Source organism: Sceloporus occidentalis, unplaced genomic scaffold, assembly GCF_023333645.1.
Source record: "Sceloporus occidentalis isolate IW3139 unplaced genomic scaffold, rSceOcc1.0.p SCAF_73, whole genome shotgun sequence".
NCBI lineage: Eukaryota > Metazoa > Chordata > Lepidosauria > Squamata > Phrynosomatidae > Sceloporus > Sceloporus occidentalis.
This window is the reverse complement of record NW_028317053.1, coordinates 4318810-4338303: the sequence shown is the minus strand read 5'-3', so window position 1 is coordinate 4338303 and position 19494 is coordinate 4318810. Positions and strand designations below refer to the sequence as shown.

The window sequence follows — 19494 nt, the reverse complement described above, 5'->3', positions numbered from 1 at the left end:
TCCCCACTGTGAAAATTCCTTGACAACTATAGGGTGTTTTATTCAGGATTTATTGTGTGGGGAAATATAACAGGGATTTTTGCATAGGAGAGAGAATTTTCTGTACAGAAATTTCATTTCTTATGTGGAAAAACTTGTTTTCTGCACAGAAAATAACACTCCCATGCTGGAATGTTAGATTCTGCACAAAAAAGTCACATGTATTTTATGCACAGAATAGGTCCCAACAGTGATATCCATAGTGTTGGTGTCACCCGGTGCATGTGCCTGGCACTGCTGGGGGAGAGCCACCAGCTGCCAAGGGCTGCTGGGGGGTGGGGGCTGCCATGCAAGTTAGGCACTGGGGAAGGCAGGAGGGGTGCCTACATGTGCACACACACCTCTTTCCCCAGTGCCTAGGATGGCTCCCCAGAACGTGGAAGGGATGCACACACATGCACTCAGCCCTCCTTCCCCAGTGCCCTAGCTGGCTCAGGCAAGCCAGCCAAGGCACCAGGGAAGGAGAGGTAAGATTGGATGAGCAAGCCAAGGCAGCCTCCCTCTTTCCTTGGTGCTTTGGCTCACTCACCCCAGAGTGCCAGGGTAGCAGAAGAGGAGGGAGTGGTGTGTACCCAAGTCCCTTCTCTTTCTGTGCTTCCTTGGACCCCTTAAGTGCCACAGCAGCAGAGAAGTGGCAGGCCCCAGCAGCAGCAGCAGTGCACGCACGCACACGCACACGCACACGCACACACACACACACACACACACACACACACACCGTAGCAGGAGAAGGGACCACACGGATGTCACCCCTTCCTCTGAGCTGTCACCAGGTGCGATCCACAGCCCTCTGCTGACTCAGCAATGTCTCTATTTAACTCCACTCTTTCCTCGACTCTTGACCGCTTTGCCCCTGTCTCTGCACGCACTTCTTCCTCTAAGACTAGACCTCAGCCCTGGATTACCATCATTATCAAGTTTCTTCAGTCCTGCTCTAGAACAGCCGAACGTCTTTGGAGAAAGTCCAAACAGTGAGCTGACTTTATCCATTTCAAATTTGTTCTTTCTTCCTTCCCACACGCCCTGTCTATGGCAAAACAAAATTATTACAAATCATTGATCTCTGCCAATGAGAGGCGCCCGCAGCATTTGTTCTCCACCTTCAACTCTTTGCTTAAACCTCCCTCTCCTCCTGTCTCTTCATCATTCTCTCCTAATGACTTTGCTAATTATTTCATCTCAAAGATTACCACTATTCGCTCTGAGATAGTCCCTCCTGATTCTTCTTCTGCTCATAATCTTCTATTGCCCTCACCTAACAAATTTTCTGTGTTTCCTCCTGCTTCCTTGGATGAACTCGCTACACTTCTGAACTCTTCCAAACCTGCAACTTATTCTCTTGACCCAATTCCTAGTCATCATCTAATCTCTATAGCTCCCTCTTTTCTCCCCTCACTTCTCCATACCTTCAATCTCTCTCTCTCTCTACAGGCTTCTTCCCGTTGGACTTCAAACATGCTCTCATTTCCCCAATTCTGAAAAAAACTTCTCTTGACCCCTCCTCTTTGTCTAGCTATCGTCCGATTTCTCTTCTCCCCTTTCTTTCTAAGGTTTTGGAACGGGTTGTTTATTCGCGCTGTCTTGAGTTTCTTGAACCCAACTCCATCCTCGATCCCTTTCAGTCTGGTTTCCGCCCAAGGCATTCTACAGAGACAGCTCTCACTATGATCTCAAATGACCTTTTACAGGCCAAGGCTAATGGCCTTTACTCTGTTCTCATCCTTCTTGATTTATCTGCAGCCTTTGACACCGTTGATCACTGTCTCCTAGTTGACATACTCTCTGACCTTGGGTTCTCAGACTCTGTTCTCAACTGGTTTAGATCTTATTTGTCAGACAGATCTTTTGCAGTGGTTGCAGGTGGTCAGACTTCATCTCCTGTTCCCTTATCTGTTGGAGTTCCCCAGGGCTCTGTTCTGGGTCCCCTTCTGTTTTCTCTCTACACACTGTCCTTAGGTAAACTCATCAGCTCTTTTGGTTTTTCCTACCACCTGTATGCCGATGACACCCAGTTGTATCTTTCCACCCCTGACCTTTCTCCAAGGCTTGAACAGCAAGTCTCGTCTTGCCTCACAGCTGTCTCACAGTCTTGGCATTTGAAGCTCAACAAATCCAAGATGGAGCTTCTTGTCTTTCCTCCTAAGCCCACCCTTCAACACTCCTTTTCTGTCTCTGTGGACAACATTTCCATTCAACCAGTCCAGCAAGCCCACAGTCTTGGTTTTATCTTTGATTCTTCTCTGTCGTGTACCCCTCAGATCCAGACCACAGCCAAGGCTTGTCGATTCTTTTTGTACAATATTGCCAAAATCCGACCATATCTCTCCGCCTCTGCTGCCAAGATCCTGGTCCATGCCCTAGTGATCTCACGACTGGATTACTGTAACATCCTCCTGGCTGGGCTTCCTCTTTCTCACCTCCGTCCTTTAATTTCTGTCCAGCATTCAGCTGCACGCATTACCACTTCCACCCACCGCTCTGACCACATCTCTCCTGTGTTGGCATCCCTTCACTGGCTCCCCCTCCCTTTCCGCATTCAGTATAAGCTCCTGCTGTCAACATTTAAAGCCCTCCATGGACTGGCCCCTCCTTACTTATCAGACCTTATTTCTCCTCACCTTCCCACTAGGGCCTTCCATTCTGGTAGTCAAGGTCTGCTGTCCCAGCCCAGGATTTCCTCTGCCCCATCTAGGATTCGCCCCTTTTCACTCGCTGCCCCTCACTTCTGGAACCTTCTTCCCCCGTGAGCAAGAGCCATCACTTCTTTAACCAGCTTCAAAATGGAGTTGAAGACCATCCTGTTCAGAGAAGCGTTCCCAGGCATTGCATAACTGTCACTTGCTATTTGATGTTCTTTTGTTGTCTGTTTTATTGAATCATTTCCTGTATTGCTATGTATTTTATATGTATTATCCTACTAGAAAGGCCCCTTCCCCACCACCACTCCCTTCTCCTTTTGTGTCGTGTCTTTTTAGATTATAAGCCTGAGGGCAGGGAACTGTCCAATTAAAGATTGTATGTACAGCACTGTGTAAATTTACAGCGCTTTATAAATAAAGGTTAATAATAAAAATAATAATCCTCAATATGAAACCCTTTCAAATATTTAAACAGGACTATCATATCACCTCTTAACCTTGTCTTCTCCAGGCTGAACATACCCAGCTCCCTAAGTCCCACCTCAGATAAGTTAAAGTACAAACTAACACTTTAGTAAATTTCACTAAATGCCATGGGGCTTGCTTTTGAGTAAATACTGAGTTTAGAAAAGTTACTTTTTTTTATTAAATTTTAATACAAACAATACAAATATATACAGTCCGACAAACATACACAAACATGGCATCCACCCCTACCCTTCCCCTCCCAAGTCATTTATTCTACGTATTCCTCACCCCCCTTTCCCTCCCCCGACCCCCTATACCTACTAACGAGAATAAAAAAAAAGAAAGAAAAGAAAAGAAAAGAAAAGAAAAGAAAAGAAAAAGGAACTCAATTTACCATCTTATCATCTACTATCGCCTAATTACCTCTACATCTAAACTATCATCTATCATACAACTCTAACTCATTCTCACACATCCTGAGACTTCCATCCTCTTTGCTCGAATTATAATGTTCTTGTATCTCTTATATATGTTCTATTTGATCTATTCTATACTAAGAGTTTTCCTAAGTACATTCTCCATCTTTAAATACTTCACTTTCTCTATCTTATTACAATTACTTCATTGTGTATACTACGCTTCTTCAGCAGATAATCAACATACAAATTATTAACAAATCAGTACAATCTATCATCAAATTTATTGATATCACTATTTTACAGTATTATTTCTTTACATTGTTTCCTCATATATTCAAACACCAATTGCCATTCATCATTAATTTTCTTCTCAACATCCACCATGGCTGTATCCCTTATTACCTGTGTTAATTTGTCCATTTCTATAATTTCCATCAATTTTATTATCCATTCTTCTTTTTTTGGAATAACCTTTGATTTCCATTTCTGAGCCAATAAGATTCTTGCTATCGCCATCATATAAAATAATTGTTTTCCAAATTTTATTTCTATTTCATTATCGAAAAGTCCTAATGAAAAGCTCTCTGGTTTTAGTTCTAATTTGATGTGTAATATTTCCCCTATTAAATCTCTGATTTGTTTCCAAAAATTATTTATTTTCTTGCAACTCCACCAGCAGTGGATAAACGTCCCAGTTGTGTCTCCACATTTCCAGCATTGATTGTTTTTATTTTTATATATTTTAGCTAATCTCTCAGGGGTTAAATACCACTGATAGAACATTTTAAACCAATTTTCTTTTATGTTTTGCGATGCTGTGTGTTTCAGTCCTTTAATCCACATAAATTCCCACTGATCCAATTGTATATTATGTCCCACATAATTTGCCCATTTGATCATAGTCTCTTTAACCACTTCTCCCTCCATTTCCCATTCTAGTAGTTTTTTATATATTTTCCCAATTTCCTTTTCTTGATTATTGATTAATAATGCCTCCATATCTGTCTTATTTTCTTCATCTCCAATTTCTTTTAGGTCTTTCATCATTCTTTCGTATATCCTTCTGTATGCATACCATCCCATATCAAATCCTTCTTGTTCCAGTTCTACTTGCGATTTTATTATTATTTTACCCATATATTTTTTTGTCAATTCACTATATTTGAACCATTTTCCCCTTCTGATCATTTATTTTCTATATATAGCCTCATGGGGTGATAGCCACATCGGGAGTTTAATAATAATCCGCCTTTTGTATTTATTCCATACCGCTAATAAATTCCTTCTCACGCAATGATTACTGATTATTTTGTTAACTTTTTCTTTATTATACATTAAATAGGCATGAAAGCCATAACTAAGCCCTTCTCCTTCTAGTTCCAAAAGTTTTCTCTCCTCTAAACTCATCCACTCTTTTAGCCAAATAAGGCTACAAGCTTCTGAGTATAATTGCAGGTTCGGTAATCCCATTCCTCCTCTTTCTTTGGCATCCTGCAATAGCTTCAATCTAATTCTTGGTCTTTTATTCCGCCAAATGAATCTTGATATATCTCTTTCCCAATTTACGAATGGTTTCTTCGAATTAATAATAGGAATCATCTGAAACAAAAGGAGAATTTTGGGGAGAACAGACATTTTTATTGTAGCTATTCTACCCATAAACGATAGTTTTAACTTATTCCAATTCGATAAGTCTTTCTTAATATCCAACCACAGTTTGACATAATTGTTTTCAAATAATTCATTAGGTTTTTTTGATAACCAAATTCCCAAATATTTTACTTTTTTCTTTATTGCAATTCCCGATTTCTCCTCTAGCCACTTCTCTTCTTTTCTAACATTTTTTGTTATTAGTGCTGATTTATTTTTGTTAATTTTACATCCCGAAAATGCTCTGAATTCTTCAATTAGATCCAGTAATGGTTCCATACTAGTTTGCGGCTCTTCCAAATTTATCACGACGTCGTCTGCGAAAGCCCGGATTTTATATTCAAATTGTTTAATTTTCACACCTTTAATTCTGTCATTACTTTTTATCCTAATCATCAAGGTTTCCATTATTAACAAGAAGAGAAGTGGTGAGAGAGGGCACCCCTGTCTTGTACCCCTCTCAATCTCAACTAACTTTGATAGGTCTCCATTGATGTTAATTTTTGCCTTTTGTATTGTATAAATTTGCGAAATCCAATTTCTATAATTTAATCCACAATTAATCTTTTCCAAAATTTCTAGCAATGCCACCCATTTGACAGAGTCAAAGGCTTTCTCCATATCCACAAATACCAGACCCAACTTTTTATCACTATGTCTTTCATAATATTCTATGATGTTTAATATATATCTAATATTGTTTCTCATATATCTTTTTGGTAAAAAACCACATTGATCCGAGTCTATCAATACTTCTAAACAATTCTTAAGTCTGTAGGCCGTAATCGTTGCAAAGATTTTATAATCCAAATTAAGAAGTGAAATTGGTCTATAATTTGAAATCTCTAATTTGTCCTTGCCTTCTTTTGGAATTAAAATTATTTCTGATTCTTTCCATGATTCCGGTATTTTCCCTATCAAGATATTATTCATAGTCAATCTGAGCATTTGACTGCAGAAAAGTTACTTTTAACAAGAGTAAATATCATTACAATCCAGAATCTGAGTGATCCTTAACACAAAAAAGCATTTTTCCTGGCTCTGTTCCACTAATTATTCCCAATTGAACAGGGCCACCTAAACAGGCATACCAGTTAAAACACATCTAGTTCAAGGTGACTGATAAGTTAATAGGAGGGATATGTTGCTAATTTGTGTTTGTTTTTTTTAAATAACTGTGTTTTCTTTTCATTTAAGACTTTCTTGGGATACACAGATGCTGGAGCTAAATTTGTATTTGGAGAAAAATACACTGATCACTTCTTTGCCTTCAAGGTAAGTCATAAGTGGTGTTTTATTCTCCCTAAAAGTAGTATTTCTGTTTAGGATTCTGTTCAGCAGGTCTTCTCTTCTGTAGGAGGTGTGGGCTGTGAAAGAGAAGAATAGTGGCAATCATCTTCTGCTAAAACAGTGGGACAAAACAGGCCGCCCCTTTCAAAGCCGGATTGGAGCCGAAGAAAGCACACACCATGGCCCCAATCTGCCTTGAAGCTGGCCAAAAATAGTGGGGAAGAGCCGCTCCTTTTTTGGCCAGCAAAAAGCCGGCTTTGTTGCCTGTGCCACAGCCAGAAGCCAGCTTCATGATGTTCCAGTGGTGTACAGCATGTAAACACTGTTACCCTGGAGTGCCTGGAAGCTAGCCCATATCTGGGCAGCTGGGCAGCTTGAAGCCAGATTCCCAGCAGCTCCAGAGCATGAAGTATCGTCGCATTCCGAAGCCACACAGATGGTGGTATACGAGTAAAAGGGCCGTCTATTTCAGCCCAGTGAGATATATTGGCCAGCACACTGGTGTTGAGTCTGGGGAAGGGAAATCCAAATTCAGATAGGCTAAAACTGTAATGTTTGCTTAGATAAGCATTATTAAGGATCTACAAGCTAAAAAAAACAGTGCAAACCTCTAGCACAAAGCTGACCTTGTTGTTTATATAATCTTGATAATTTTTTTTTTTATTATGCCAGCTTCAAGTCAACTTCAGCTTCAAGACAACTCCAGGTTATGGTGACCATATCATAAGTATGGTGGATTTTTGAGAGGGTGGCCAAGGTTTATTCAGGGGAGATTTGCCATAGCCCTCCTCTAAATCTGAGAGTTGAATTGCCCAAGCTCACTTGATGAGTTTGCTTGGTTGAGTGGGGATTTGAACCTTGTTTTCCCAGAATCCTTGTCCACTACATCATGATACCCCTGTGTCTTTGTGGTACAGTGGGCCCTTGATATCCACTGGGGTTTGGTTCCAGGACCCCTATGGATACCAAAATCCAAGCATGTTCAAATACAATGGACAGTAAAATGGTGACCTTTATTTTTAAAAATGGCAAAATCAAGGTTTGCTCTTTGAAATTTATATTTTTTTTAAATATTTTTAAGCTGTGGATGCTTGAATCCATTGATAAAGAATCCATGGATACGGAAAGCTGACTGTACTATCACAGAGTATTTTTGCCTAAATTTAAGTTGTAGCCCCAACCATAGCAGATCAGTTTTATCAATAGGAACCTGGTAAATCAACACTTACATGAGTTCCTAGTAAGTAGGGCTACTCTGGCTGGGATTAATAATTGGATTTTGGATTTTGAGTGGGGGTTTTGATGTGGTGGTAGTGGTTTTAAGAATAATTATTGACTGAAAGGGGGGAAGATTCTGAAAATTTGAGTGGATTGTCAAGAGGGTTTTTTCGAAAAGATAATCTTGGCCCACATGTGTACTCTAACTCATCTAAGAAATCAATAAAATGTCACTCCAAGATCTTCTCTCCTTGGATCTTAGTAATCCTTGACCTCTTCAGAACAGCATGTTGCCCAGCAACCAGCCCTTTACATCTCTTCACTACTTGAACAGAGAATATGAAGCAATAAGATATTTTGCCTCTCATTCTTTCTCTCTCTCAGCTCTCATATTCATTGGACTGAGGAGATTGCCCAGGCCATTTCAAGGGCCCTTCATTTTTACATACCTTTATTTTGAGCATCACAAGTAATAGAATACCCATCATGAAGACTTCAATCTATCTTCAGCCACTGAGCAGTTACAGCATTGGTATATTGGTCAAGATATTCATTTTCCACCCCACAACTCCGTCTTTTATCCCTTGGAAAGGATATTTCCCGTGAAATATTAGGGTGGACTGTTGTTTTAGGGGAGTTTTGGCAATCTTTGAGTATATTTTGGTATTCTTAGATGAGCTTTTAAATTTTAAATTCACCTAAATTGATTTAATGAAATTGATAATTAAAATGTATGCAAAGGGATCTTGTAGCACCTTTGAGATGAACAGAAGGAAAGAAGTTGGTAGCATGGACTTTTGTAGACTTCAGCCTACTTCCTCAGATGCACGGAAGTAGGAGGTAGGCTGAAGCCTATGAAAGCTCATGCTATCAGTTTCTTTCAGTTAGTCTCAAAGATGCTACAATATTTCTTTGCATACTAATTTCCCAGCCTAACATAGCAATACCTTTGATAATTAAATTATTACATTGATTATTTCAAGTAATAATTTAAAATAATTTAAAATTTCCTGTGGCATAAGAAGTTGCTCTTTGAATAATTAGCAACATATGCTTCTTTTAAATCATGAATAACAAATAACAAATTACTTCTCAAAATACAGTTCATACTCTGAGTTGTAATGATGAAGCATTTAGGAAGCAATGTACCTTTCATGAGGAGCAGATCCATTTCAGCTACCAGAGGATATGTCTTTCCCAAGCAAACAACAGACAAGAACTTATGTCCAAGACTGGGATCTAGACCACTTAACAAAAATGTAACTTAATGGCAAAATGTACAGTGATTTAATTTCACAGGAATTAATACAATAAAGATAAAAACATAGCATAATCAAATACATTTCAACAAAGACTTTGGAAATTACTATACACAGCTTTTAAACCATGATTAGATCTGGGGGAAAAGCAGCTTTAACAATTCTTATTGCATTGCAACACCTCCAACTCATAGCTGCTGTATCCCTGAAGCACAGTTAGGGCATCCCTTGTCATTGACTGACGAAACCTGTCAATGATCCAATTGTGCTAGTCTCCATGAACTTTATCGCACTGGCCCTAGAACGGGCCCGTCGCGTTCCAAAAAGGGGATGTGACGAGAACAGGATGGGGCTAACAGCACAGAGGAATGCCACTGCTGCCACCAGATGTTCCCATCACGTTCTACATCCATCCCAGAGGGGGCAATTTTTGAGAACTGTTCAAAAGCTTATATCTTTTCTATTTCTCTTCCTTTTTTAAAAAAATATACATCACAGTAGAACAATTTGAAAAGTTACATTTCAGCTCTCAGGCAACACCTGCAGGTGTTCACCAGTAGGAAAGGAACACAGGGTTCCTTGGAAGCTGATAAAAGGCTCAGTTAGCTTAATCTCTGTGCCATGTGACATAATAGATTTCACCTCACACTTCTCAAAATAGATTGTGCTCTCTATCAGACTTTAAACCTATGATCCTAGAACATATTAATTATAACTCAGTTAGAAGCTTTAATATTTAAATGCCAGGCTTGGTTCTGCCCACTGGACCAAGAGTGTTTTAGTGCTGACAAATTAGTTTCTAAAACTGGTTGGTTTTCTAATATACGGTAAGGGGTTTTTTTTTATAGAAAAGTGTTGGGTTTTTTTAAATGAACTGCTTAAATGTTTATTTCCAAGGTGGTGGCAGGGGAAGAATATAAATATGTTCACCCTCAGATCATGGATGGCTTGAACTGCAAAATGTAGTAGAAACTCATTCTGTGTTCTTGCTGGCTTGGTTTGTTTGTTCTAGTTAGATTTTTCTGTACTATTGAGAGGGAAAGTAGTCGCAATGTGAAGACCATATAGTTAAAAACAATAATTTGGCATCATTAACATCTGACATATTGTCACTGCATTAGTCAACCTGTGAGCTTCTGATGTTTCACCACCCCAGGAACTGCACTCCCCACTCCTCTTTCTTTTGTTTTCTCGCTCCTACTCTCTCTTTTTCCTCTCCTTGCTCCTGAAGTGGAGGCCCTTCAGGCTCCTTTAGGTTCTTAGCTCTTCTTCTAGCTGCACTAGGTTATATACCTAATATTCTTTTATGGCAGGCATGAGAAACACTGTGGCCTTCCAGATGTCATGGGACTGCATCTCTCTCATTATCCCTCAAAACCCATTGATGCTGGGGGTGATTGCATTCAAACACATGTTCCTTTTCCGTGTTTGATGCATCAGCTGCTTCTCTTTCTTTTTGTTTAAATGCTACTAGAGCAGGGATTGCAATAGCACATCCTCCCACATCCCCTAAAGTCCTTTTATGCTCATTTTTAGTGTGTGGGGGAAGCCTTTTGAATGGTGTTTTTTTTTGGGGGGGGGGGTGCCCTCCAAGACTCCCTAGCCTCTCCCAGTTGTCCACCACTGACTAGAGCCACTGCTACCATTTCAGCACATCCAAGTGATACTGCAGTCTGCCCTTTCCAAATTGGTTTCCCTTCTTTCATCCAAAGTTCCACCAACACTGTTGGTTATCTATATCCATATGGATGGTGCTTTCTTTTATTTTTCTTTTGATCAAGCATGTCAATAAATATTTTATTGCTTTAAAAAAATGATGAGGGGGTATTCATCCCTGGTTCACCCCAGAGATCTCTCAATATTTCTTTTCTGCTATACAGGAGAATAGAATTCTCCTCCTCTCAAAATCCAGGTTTGTTAAGCATTCCAAAGAGTAGTAGTTCTCACCCTTTTGTCCTTCAAATGTTTCAGATTTCAACTCCCAGAATCACTTACTGCTTTCCTGGTGGTCCAGGGCTTATGGGAGCTGAAGGTCTAAATATTAAAGTCTGAGACCCAATGCCACAGTAGATTTGTGCTGCAGGGAACAGACAGACCTAATTACCTGCCACTCTGATGGTCACAGATGTGCTGCTTTGATTTCCTGTTTCTGTTCTGCTAACAAGCCTGGAATGTGGCAGAAATTTTAAAATTATTATTTTAAAAGCACTCTGTGTTCCTGCTCAGTGATGCATAGTCCCAAAGTATTTTGCTTTGGTACAATAATCAAAAGCCTTATTGTGAAGGACACCTGGCCCTAACCAAGGAAGTAAATGTTGGAGTATTGCTTATTAATAGGTAAAATATGTGGCTAGGGAGGTGCTTTAATTAATCATTATTTTATCATTGTTAGGCAGTCAGTGTGGCCTAAAAGGCTATAATCCAAGTCAGTATTACCATTTCCGATAATGGTTTAGCAAATCTCTAACACGTTTATCTGATTGGGAGGTGCTGAAAACCTTGAATGTTAAACCACCATGTTGGAAGTAACCACTGTTCTATGTCCTTTTCATGCTCTATGCAGCATTAACCCCTAGTAAAAGGATTGGAGATTTTTGCTTATTTAGCTCTTGCAGTTGAGAATGGTTACTTGCAAAATTTTATCCAATATTGGAAGAGAGGTGGGGCCTTTCAGCTGCTTCTGAGCCTAGGCACAGTGGAGCTGTGCCTGCCTCTTCTTATTTCTCTCTGTGGCCAGGGCCTTTCATCTGCTTCTGGGCCTTGGCGTGCCTATCATTTTTTCCTCTCTCTTCAAGCCCAGGGCAGTGGCAGTTGGGATGGATGGAAAACCTTTTCATCTACTTCTGGGCTATTATCAGATTATATTAAGGAGCACCTGTGCCTTCCATCAAAGCCTGCCTCTATTTTAAGAGAGCCTGCCCCAGCCTGGCATCTTCCAGGTGTGTCAGACTGCATATCCCTAAAAAAACAACATTGCCATTAGCAGCATTGTCTCAGGCTTGTGGGATCTATGCTTGAGGACTTCTGTGGGATATTGGTTTGAGGAAGGCTGTTTCAAGCTAATTGGCAGATGCCCTACTCCAGGTGCCTTCACCTTCCAAGGTCGCTTCCAACAACACCTGTGCTAATAAACTTCATATCCAAGCATACTCATCAGCATCTATGCTGATGACATTTTAGTGCTATTTTTATTTATCCAGGCTTTTGGTGGCTTGTGAATTGTGGCAGCCTGTAAATAATCTTTGCAAACAATACTGCTGTTCATTCTACAGGTTGTTCTATGATTTTTACTTGTTTCAAGTCCATAGCCTATAAAGACCCTCTGAATCCCTTTATTTCTGTGTGCAAATCTAGAAGACAAAAATTTTTGATACTGGAAATTATTCTCTTCTCTGTCGAATTTAGGTGCTGCCTATAGTTATTTTCTTCAGCACAGTGATGTCTATGCTCTACCATATTGGATTCATGCAGTGGCTTATTAAAAAGGTAAAAGCTATAGCACTTTTCTCACTCCATTCTTAGTCTACAGCAGGTTTGGCACACACAGGTCAGCAGGCCAATTTCGTCAGTGCTGAACCCTTAAGCAAACTACAACATTACTCCCAGGCTACTGCCACACTGCAAAATTAATGCCATATGACACCACTTCAACTGCCATGGGTCAGTGCTATGGAATTCTGGGATTTGTAGTTTGTTGTGGCACCCCAACACTCTGAGAGAGAAGGCTAAATATATGACAAAACTACAAATCCTGGAATTCCATAGCATTCAGCCATGGCAGTTAAAGTGGTATCAAACTGCATTACTTTTGCAGTACAGATGCAGTCTCAGTAGTGACTGAAAGTTACATCTAGTTGTTTTCAGGCCAGGGTTTTAGTTTGATTTGGGTCAGGAGCATCACTAGGGGGTGCAGGGGGTACAAACCACACCAAGTGACACCCTAAGAGGACCCTGTGGACTAGAGTCAATCTGTGAACTATTGGCTGCTAGTCTGGAACAAGTTTCCAGGAAAGAAAGAAAGAAACAATTGTAACCAATAGGCACAAATATGGTTCCATCCTCTGGCACATTGGGAAAAATAACCTGACAGTTCTCCACATGAGATAGCTTAAGAAGCACTGTGATGACTATGTATTGACTATGATGGCTGGGAGTTCCAAAATACCTTGGTCCAAACCACAGCTTGAAAAAGTTATCTTTTTGATCTCCAAGCCCCAGAATCCAAATTAAGGTTTCCCCCTTCCTACCCACCCACTTACCATTCATCTTTCTTGATCACCTCTCTTCCATCAACCCAAATTGTTCTGTTTTCACACTGCAGTGCTGAACTCCTGTCTGGGCCTCTTTATCAGGCAAAGAGTGGTTGATACAAGACACATTTCTTCTTTTTTTAGATGTTTACACAGCTGGTAGAAAGTCTCAAGCATGACCAAGACAGGTTATCCTAACAATGTAGGGTCAAATTCCTGGGCTGTTTTGTTTTTGGGGGACTCTGAGTGGATGCATGTTTCTGTGGGTATCATACTAACATTTTCAAAAGCTACTCAACCTATATTATGCAACCCCTGATATTCTGTTCCAGACTTATGTCAGAATCCCTCTATGTGGTGTATTCAAAAAAGTTCTATTCTAAGCTCTATTCTGATAATGTGCCCTATATAGTCCCATGACAGTACAACTCAATATAAATAGATTTATTCATGAAAATTTTGTTAACAGGTCAAGTTTGCTCAGCATCCAGGAAAGTGCAGTTTAGCTTGAGCCCAGGGCAGAATGATACTTACTCCATTTCCCTGGTGGCAACAGTCCATCAACATCACCTGCTTCCCAGGGAGGCCTGCCTCACCTTTTGAGAATTCCTGTATAGTAATAAAATGATATTTATGTGAATTAAATGCCAAAAGGTATTCCCTTTGAAGGCTGAAAATGTGTTAACCTGTGTGAAAATGGTAATTTAAGCAGCTTGAGGACACCAGAAGACTAATTTTCCACATAATAACTTTCTTTTCTTAGGTTGGATGGGTAATGCAAATTACCTTAGGGACAAGTCCTGTTGAATCCTTAGTCGCAGCTGGCAATATATTTGTGGGACAGGTAAGGTTGTGCAATAGAAAAATAATCTAATAACCTTTGGGCATACTTCTTGAATTAAAAATTGGCCATGTGGTAAGATTTGTCATTACAAAAGGCAATTTTCCTCCCCCAAGAGAGAAAGGAGTACAAATATATATCCTTCTTTTGGAAGTTAAATATGCTCTAGTACTGAAGCGTTTCCTTTAATGAGGGAAGAATGTGGTTATCTTAATTGCGCAGAATGCTACCAGGAAAAGGGAAAACTGACATCACCTGAGCCATCTTTTCCTAGCCCAATGTGTTCCCATCATTCCAAGGCACCTTCTGGAGAGTACCAAGCTGGGTTAAGCAGAGCTGTCTCAAAGGCACCATATAGCCTCCATCTTTTGTGCCATTGTGTCTTTGTATAAACTGGATCCTGGCTCTGTTGAATTTATCCAACTTTGACTTGGTGCTCAGTGTCCTTTTCATACTACACACCTATGGAGCTATGATTCGCTTTAACTGTCATGGCTGCATGGAATTCTGGGATTTACAGTTTAGGGAAGAGCATTTAGAATTATCAATGAGAGAGCTCTACTGTCTCACCAAGCTACCAATCCCAGGATTCCACAGGATGTTGCCATGGCAGTTAAAGTGTTGGCATAGTGTTATAACTATGCAGTGTGAAAGGGCCCCAGGCCATATATTTCTTTTGAAACTATTCTCCACCATATTTGCTAAAAATATTAGCTAAGACCCTGATGAAGATGAAAGAAACTCATATCCAGAGTTTCTCATTTCCAAGGGATAGATGAGCTACTAAGAAATATAAAGAAGGCAAAGTAGATACTTATTGACAAGGCAGTTGACAAGGACCTCACCAGCAGGTTTCCATATCAATCGGTTCAGGGAACATAGCACACTTTCTGGGGCTGAAAATCCAGTCGTGTTTATGGTTGCCTGCCTTCAGGGAGGCATTTTCTAAATGCCTGACAATATACATTCAAAAAGGGAATGTGATCAAGCGGGGAAGGTCGGATACATAATAAGGGAAAACAATCAGTTACAGAAAAATGCTGCATGCACAAGCAGTTCTGATGAGGGAAGAACACATTAGAGACAGCTGTACTGGAGCAGCCAAACAATAGAAGTAATGGTAACTTAGAACATTTTGCTGTCTGAGACAGGGCAGCTAATGGCACATGCCTCCTCCCTTCATCCTAATTGTCACTGCTGTGGCCTCTAGGAGGAGAGAAGAACAGGCGGGCACAGCTTCATTATGCCTAGGGCCAGCAGCTGAAGGAAGAAAGGCCCTTCCTCCATCCCAACTGTAGTCTTGAAGTGAGAAAACAGAAGCAAGCATCTGCATGATTTAATCCCCTCCCTTACTGCCATCCCCCTTTTCCCATGTGTCTCATGTCTTTTTAAATTGTAAGCCTGAGGGCAAAAAACTGTCAAAATTAACAGTTGTAGAACATTTATGTAAAGTCCCGTGTACACCGATGGCACAATATAAATAAATGATGATGATGATGACAACAATGACAACAACAACAACAATAGTTGCACGCTCATGCACACACCCACAGACAGTCAAGGCACATTGTACAATACCCTAGGCTAGTTGGCTTGTCTGGGCACCTAAGACAGAAGATCTCACAATACCATCTTTCCCTTCCTTACAGTATAAATACAAGCATAAGAAATTAAATAACAGACAAAAAAATCCTGTCCTTTCATGGCATATGCTAAATCTTCTGGCTGACATCCTCATCTCTGTGTACCAAAAGACAGGCCAGCCATGACTAGAAGGCATAGTTTTGAAAAGATTCTGTACATGTATTTAGTTTATAGTGGAGGAGGGAATGAAGTTGAGCTGAAGTAATTACAGTGTGAGTCTATTCCATGAATAACGTAAAACAATATGAAGTTGTGTCTCAAATTTACTTGTTTTGTTGTCTTTTATTCCCTGTATCTTCCAGTCAGAATCTCCACTCTTAGTGAAGCCTTATTTGCCCTATGTTACAAAGTCAGAACTCCATGCCATCATGACGGCGGGGTTTGCCACCATTGCTGGAAGTGTCTTAGGAGCCTATATTTCTTTTGGGGTAAGAATGTAAACACCCTGTTATTTTCCAAACCTCTCTCTCTCTCTCTCTCTCTCTCTCTCTCTCTCTCTTTCTCCATGGTGTTCCCATAGTAGAAAACAACATTAAATTGAACAATTTATTCCTTCCACCAACCATACAGTTTGAAAACAAGTAATTTGTTCACAGTTTTTTCCTTCAACTATCCTCCCCCTTCCTTTTTCACTTCTATCCAAAATAGAAGAAAGCAGGTAATTTTTAATATGATGAAAACAACGTTTTCACTATGGATTAATTGCTATGTTGTGAACAGGGACATCCAGGGATGTGAAAACCTAGTAGCCATGTTCTCATTTTGTTCTCATTGTGTTATCACACCAGCATTCTCATTCTATCCTTATTCTGTGTTGACTCTGAGAATTGTACAAAAAAAAATCCTACATAAATATTTGTATATTTTCACCCCAAACTTTTGTATTCAGCTTTATTTTGACTGAAGCATTTTTAGACAGTTTTCAAAGGTACGCATTTTCTGGTGTGCACATTTTTTAAAAGCCTGTAAGTGTCACAAATGTACCGAGCGAGCATTCTGCGCTCAATGACCATTCCAATTCCTCACTATGTGCCCTTTGGGGTATTTCACTTTATGCCTTTTGTTCTGCAAATCTTGGAGTTCCCTCATATCTGCTAATGCCACCTTCTTGTGTGGAGATAGATGATGCCATTTCTCCTTGATAAGAATGGCCCTAGGAGAACTGATTTTGTTGACAGTATTTATGAATTTCAGAATCTGTCCAGATTTCTTCCTGTATACAAGATCTCACGCTCCAACTTAAAAAAGCCAGAGTTCACTAAAAAAAAAAAAAACCTGTTCCTGGTCATTTTTCATAATGAGATATATTGCAAAAAGTGAAAAAGAATTCTAGTTCATGTTTTGATGTGTTGATTGTCATAGTAACACATCAGTTTTTTTACACATGTGTATTTGAAGGGATTAACAAAAAGAACCTTAACATGCATATCAAGAGTGCAATGTTTCAACTTCTGCCTTCTACAGGTGCATGGGTTGCATGCTAGGGATGGATGGATGGATGGATGGATGGATGGATGGATGGATGGATAGATAGATAGATAGATAGATAGATAGATAGATAGATAGATAGATCCTCCAGATGCATTGGACTATAACTCCCAACATAGTCCTACCTATCATAACCCCCTTCAGATGTGCTGGCATCTGGAGGGTGCCAAGTTGAGAAGGTACCCTACAGAGGAATAATCCTTAACACCTTCTGAATATAATGTGATCTTTTTACCCTTTGAAATTTCAGGTTTCAGCTACCCACTTATTAACTGCGTCTGTGATGTCAGCACCAGCAGCTTTGGCTATTGCCAAGCTCTTTTGGCCTGAGACTGAGCAACCCCAGATAACTTTACAGCAGGGCACAAGCCTTGGGAAAGGGTAAGGAGGTAGTGTGCCTGCCTGACAACAAGATTTAGTCAAAATAGGAAAAAGTCATATAAACATGTTCACTGGTTACACTAGTCACCATTAAGGAAATATCTGTCATCTAGGAGTAGAAAATAACTAGATGGCTGTATGCAGCCTCTTCTCCCACCACTGGGTTTTTTTAAAACCCCTACTGGCAAATTTGGATTTATAAGCTCATCACACAGCACTTGGAGGAATGGGAATGGAATAGAATGGAACTGAACGGAACAGAATGGGGGAGGAACGTGTTACAGCATGGGAGAATGCCACTGATGCCATTGGTAATCCCCAGCCGTTACTGGCAGATGATTTTGAAGGACGATTTTGAATCGTTCTTTAAAATTGACTGCCATGGAACAGCTGGGTAACAGCTTGGGGACTTCCCCCATGTAGTAGCACATGTTTTCCCCCTGTTCTGTTCTGTTCTGTTCCTCCAAGTGCCATGCAATAAGTTTATTACTCTGTTCAGAACAATGCATCTTTTCATCCATGTTATCTTTCCATTAATTGTAAGAATACCATAGAAATATATAGCCATCTGCTTCTACCTGCACTCTTGATTTAACTGCCTATTGCCACAATTGCCAAAATCAGCAACACAAGCATGCCATTGAAATTCATTGGTATCACATGAAGTCATAGAAAGGCCCCATTTCCCCCTTCCATTTCAGAAAAGAAATAAATGCTCCACCCTGCTTGTAGCGTGAAGAGAGCCTTACATCCACCTGTAGAGAGTACCACTGAGGTTTTTAGTAGTAATTGTGACAGCAGAATTTTTACAGTGGAAAAAACAATGTGGTCCCTAGTGCATCAAGGGATGCACTAGAAAGGTGCTGTAAATGAAGAAGTTTAGTAGTTGTAAATGAAGAGGTCACCAAGATGATCTGGAAACCAAATTCTATGCAAAATTTGAGCTGAGCATCCTTAGTCTAGAGCAAAAAAGATTGAGAAGTGACATGGAATCACAGAATTGTAGAATCATATAATTGGAAGGAGCTTCATGGGGCACTGAGGCCAACCCCCTGCTTCAATTAAATAGCATCTCCAGCAGGTACCTGTCCAACCTCTTTTTGAAGACATAAAAGAAGGAGACCCCACCACTTCTCCAGGCAATTTGTTCCTTTGCTGAACTGCTCTTACTGTCAAAATGTTTCTTCTAATGTTCAGTCGAAATCTACTCTCCTATAACTTAAAACCATTAGACCTGGTCCTGCCCTCTGCAGCAGCAGGGAACAGGCCTGTCCCTCCTGTCTGTGATAGCCCTTGAGCTATTTAAAGAATGCAGTCATGCCACCCCATCTTCTCTTTGTCAAGCTGAACAAGCCTAGCACTTTCAACCTCTCATATGTTTTGTTCTTCATAGTTCTTATCATCCTTGTTGCTCTTCTCTGAACCTGTTCCATATTTTCTATATCCTCATTAAAATGTGGTGATTGTCATGCCCCTGAAGAGTTTGGTCTCTGAAGATGAAGCAGATCCACCCAGTAGGGCCCCCACCCCAGAAGTTCAGACTCTGGAGATGAAGCTCACTTACTATAGCAGGGCTCTCCTCCACTTGACAGTCACTTGAGTAATTGGAGATTGTCACATTAAATTTGAAGCGACTTATCCTCAACAGGATAAAGTTGTATTTAATTTTTAAAGTGGGTGTTATCACACTCAGCCACAGCCAGACAAGTGCAGCCATCTGCAGCCCAGATCCCAGCCCTGCTTATCCAGCGGTTTCAAAAACAGCAAGCTCCCGTTTTTGAAAAGCCACTGGATAGGCTTAGCTGGGATCCAGACTGCAGATGGGTTGCAGTTGCCTGGCTACAGCTTAGTAAGCCAAAATATAGGTGCACCTGTGCTTCAGGTCATAGATTTGTTGTATATTATTGT

At 40.3% G+C, this 19494-nt stretch overlaps 1 protein-coding gene across 1 annotated transcript in view; it reads left to right on the top strand.

Annotated features, from left to right (window-relative positions):
- SLC28A3 (solute carrier family 28 member 3) overlaps positions 1 to 19494 on the top strand; it is a 62717-nt gene that overhangs the window by 24192 nt on the left and 19031 nt on the right. Inside the window, exons 7-11 of the mRNA XM_089494562.1 lie at positions 6413 to 6490; positions 12388 to 12468; positions 13996 to 14076; positions 16020 to 16145; positions 17456 to 17586. Coding sequence (XP_089350688.1) covers positions 6413 to 6490; positions 12388 to 12468; positions 13996 to 14076; positions 16020 to 16145; positions 17456 to 17586 — 497 coding nt within the window. The remainder of the gene's footprint in view (positions 1 to 6412; positions 6491 to 12387; positions 12469 to 13995; positions 14077 to 16019; positions 16146 to 17455; positions 17587 to 19494) is intronic.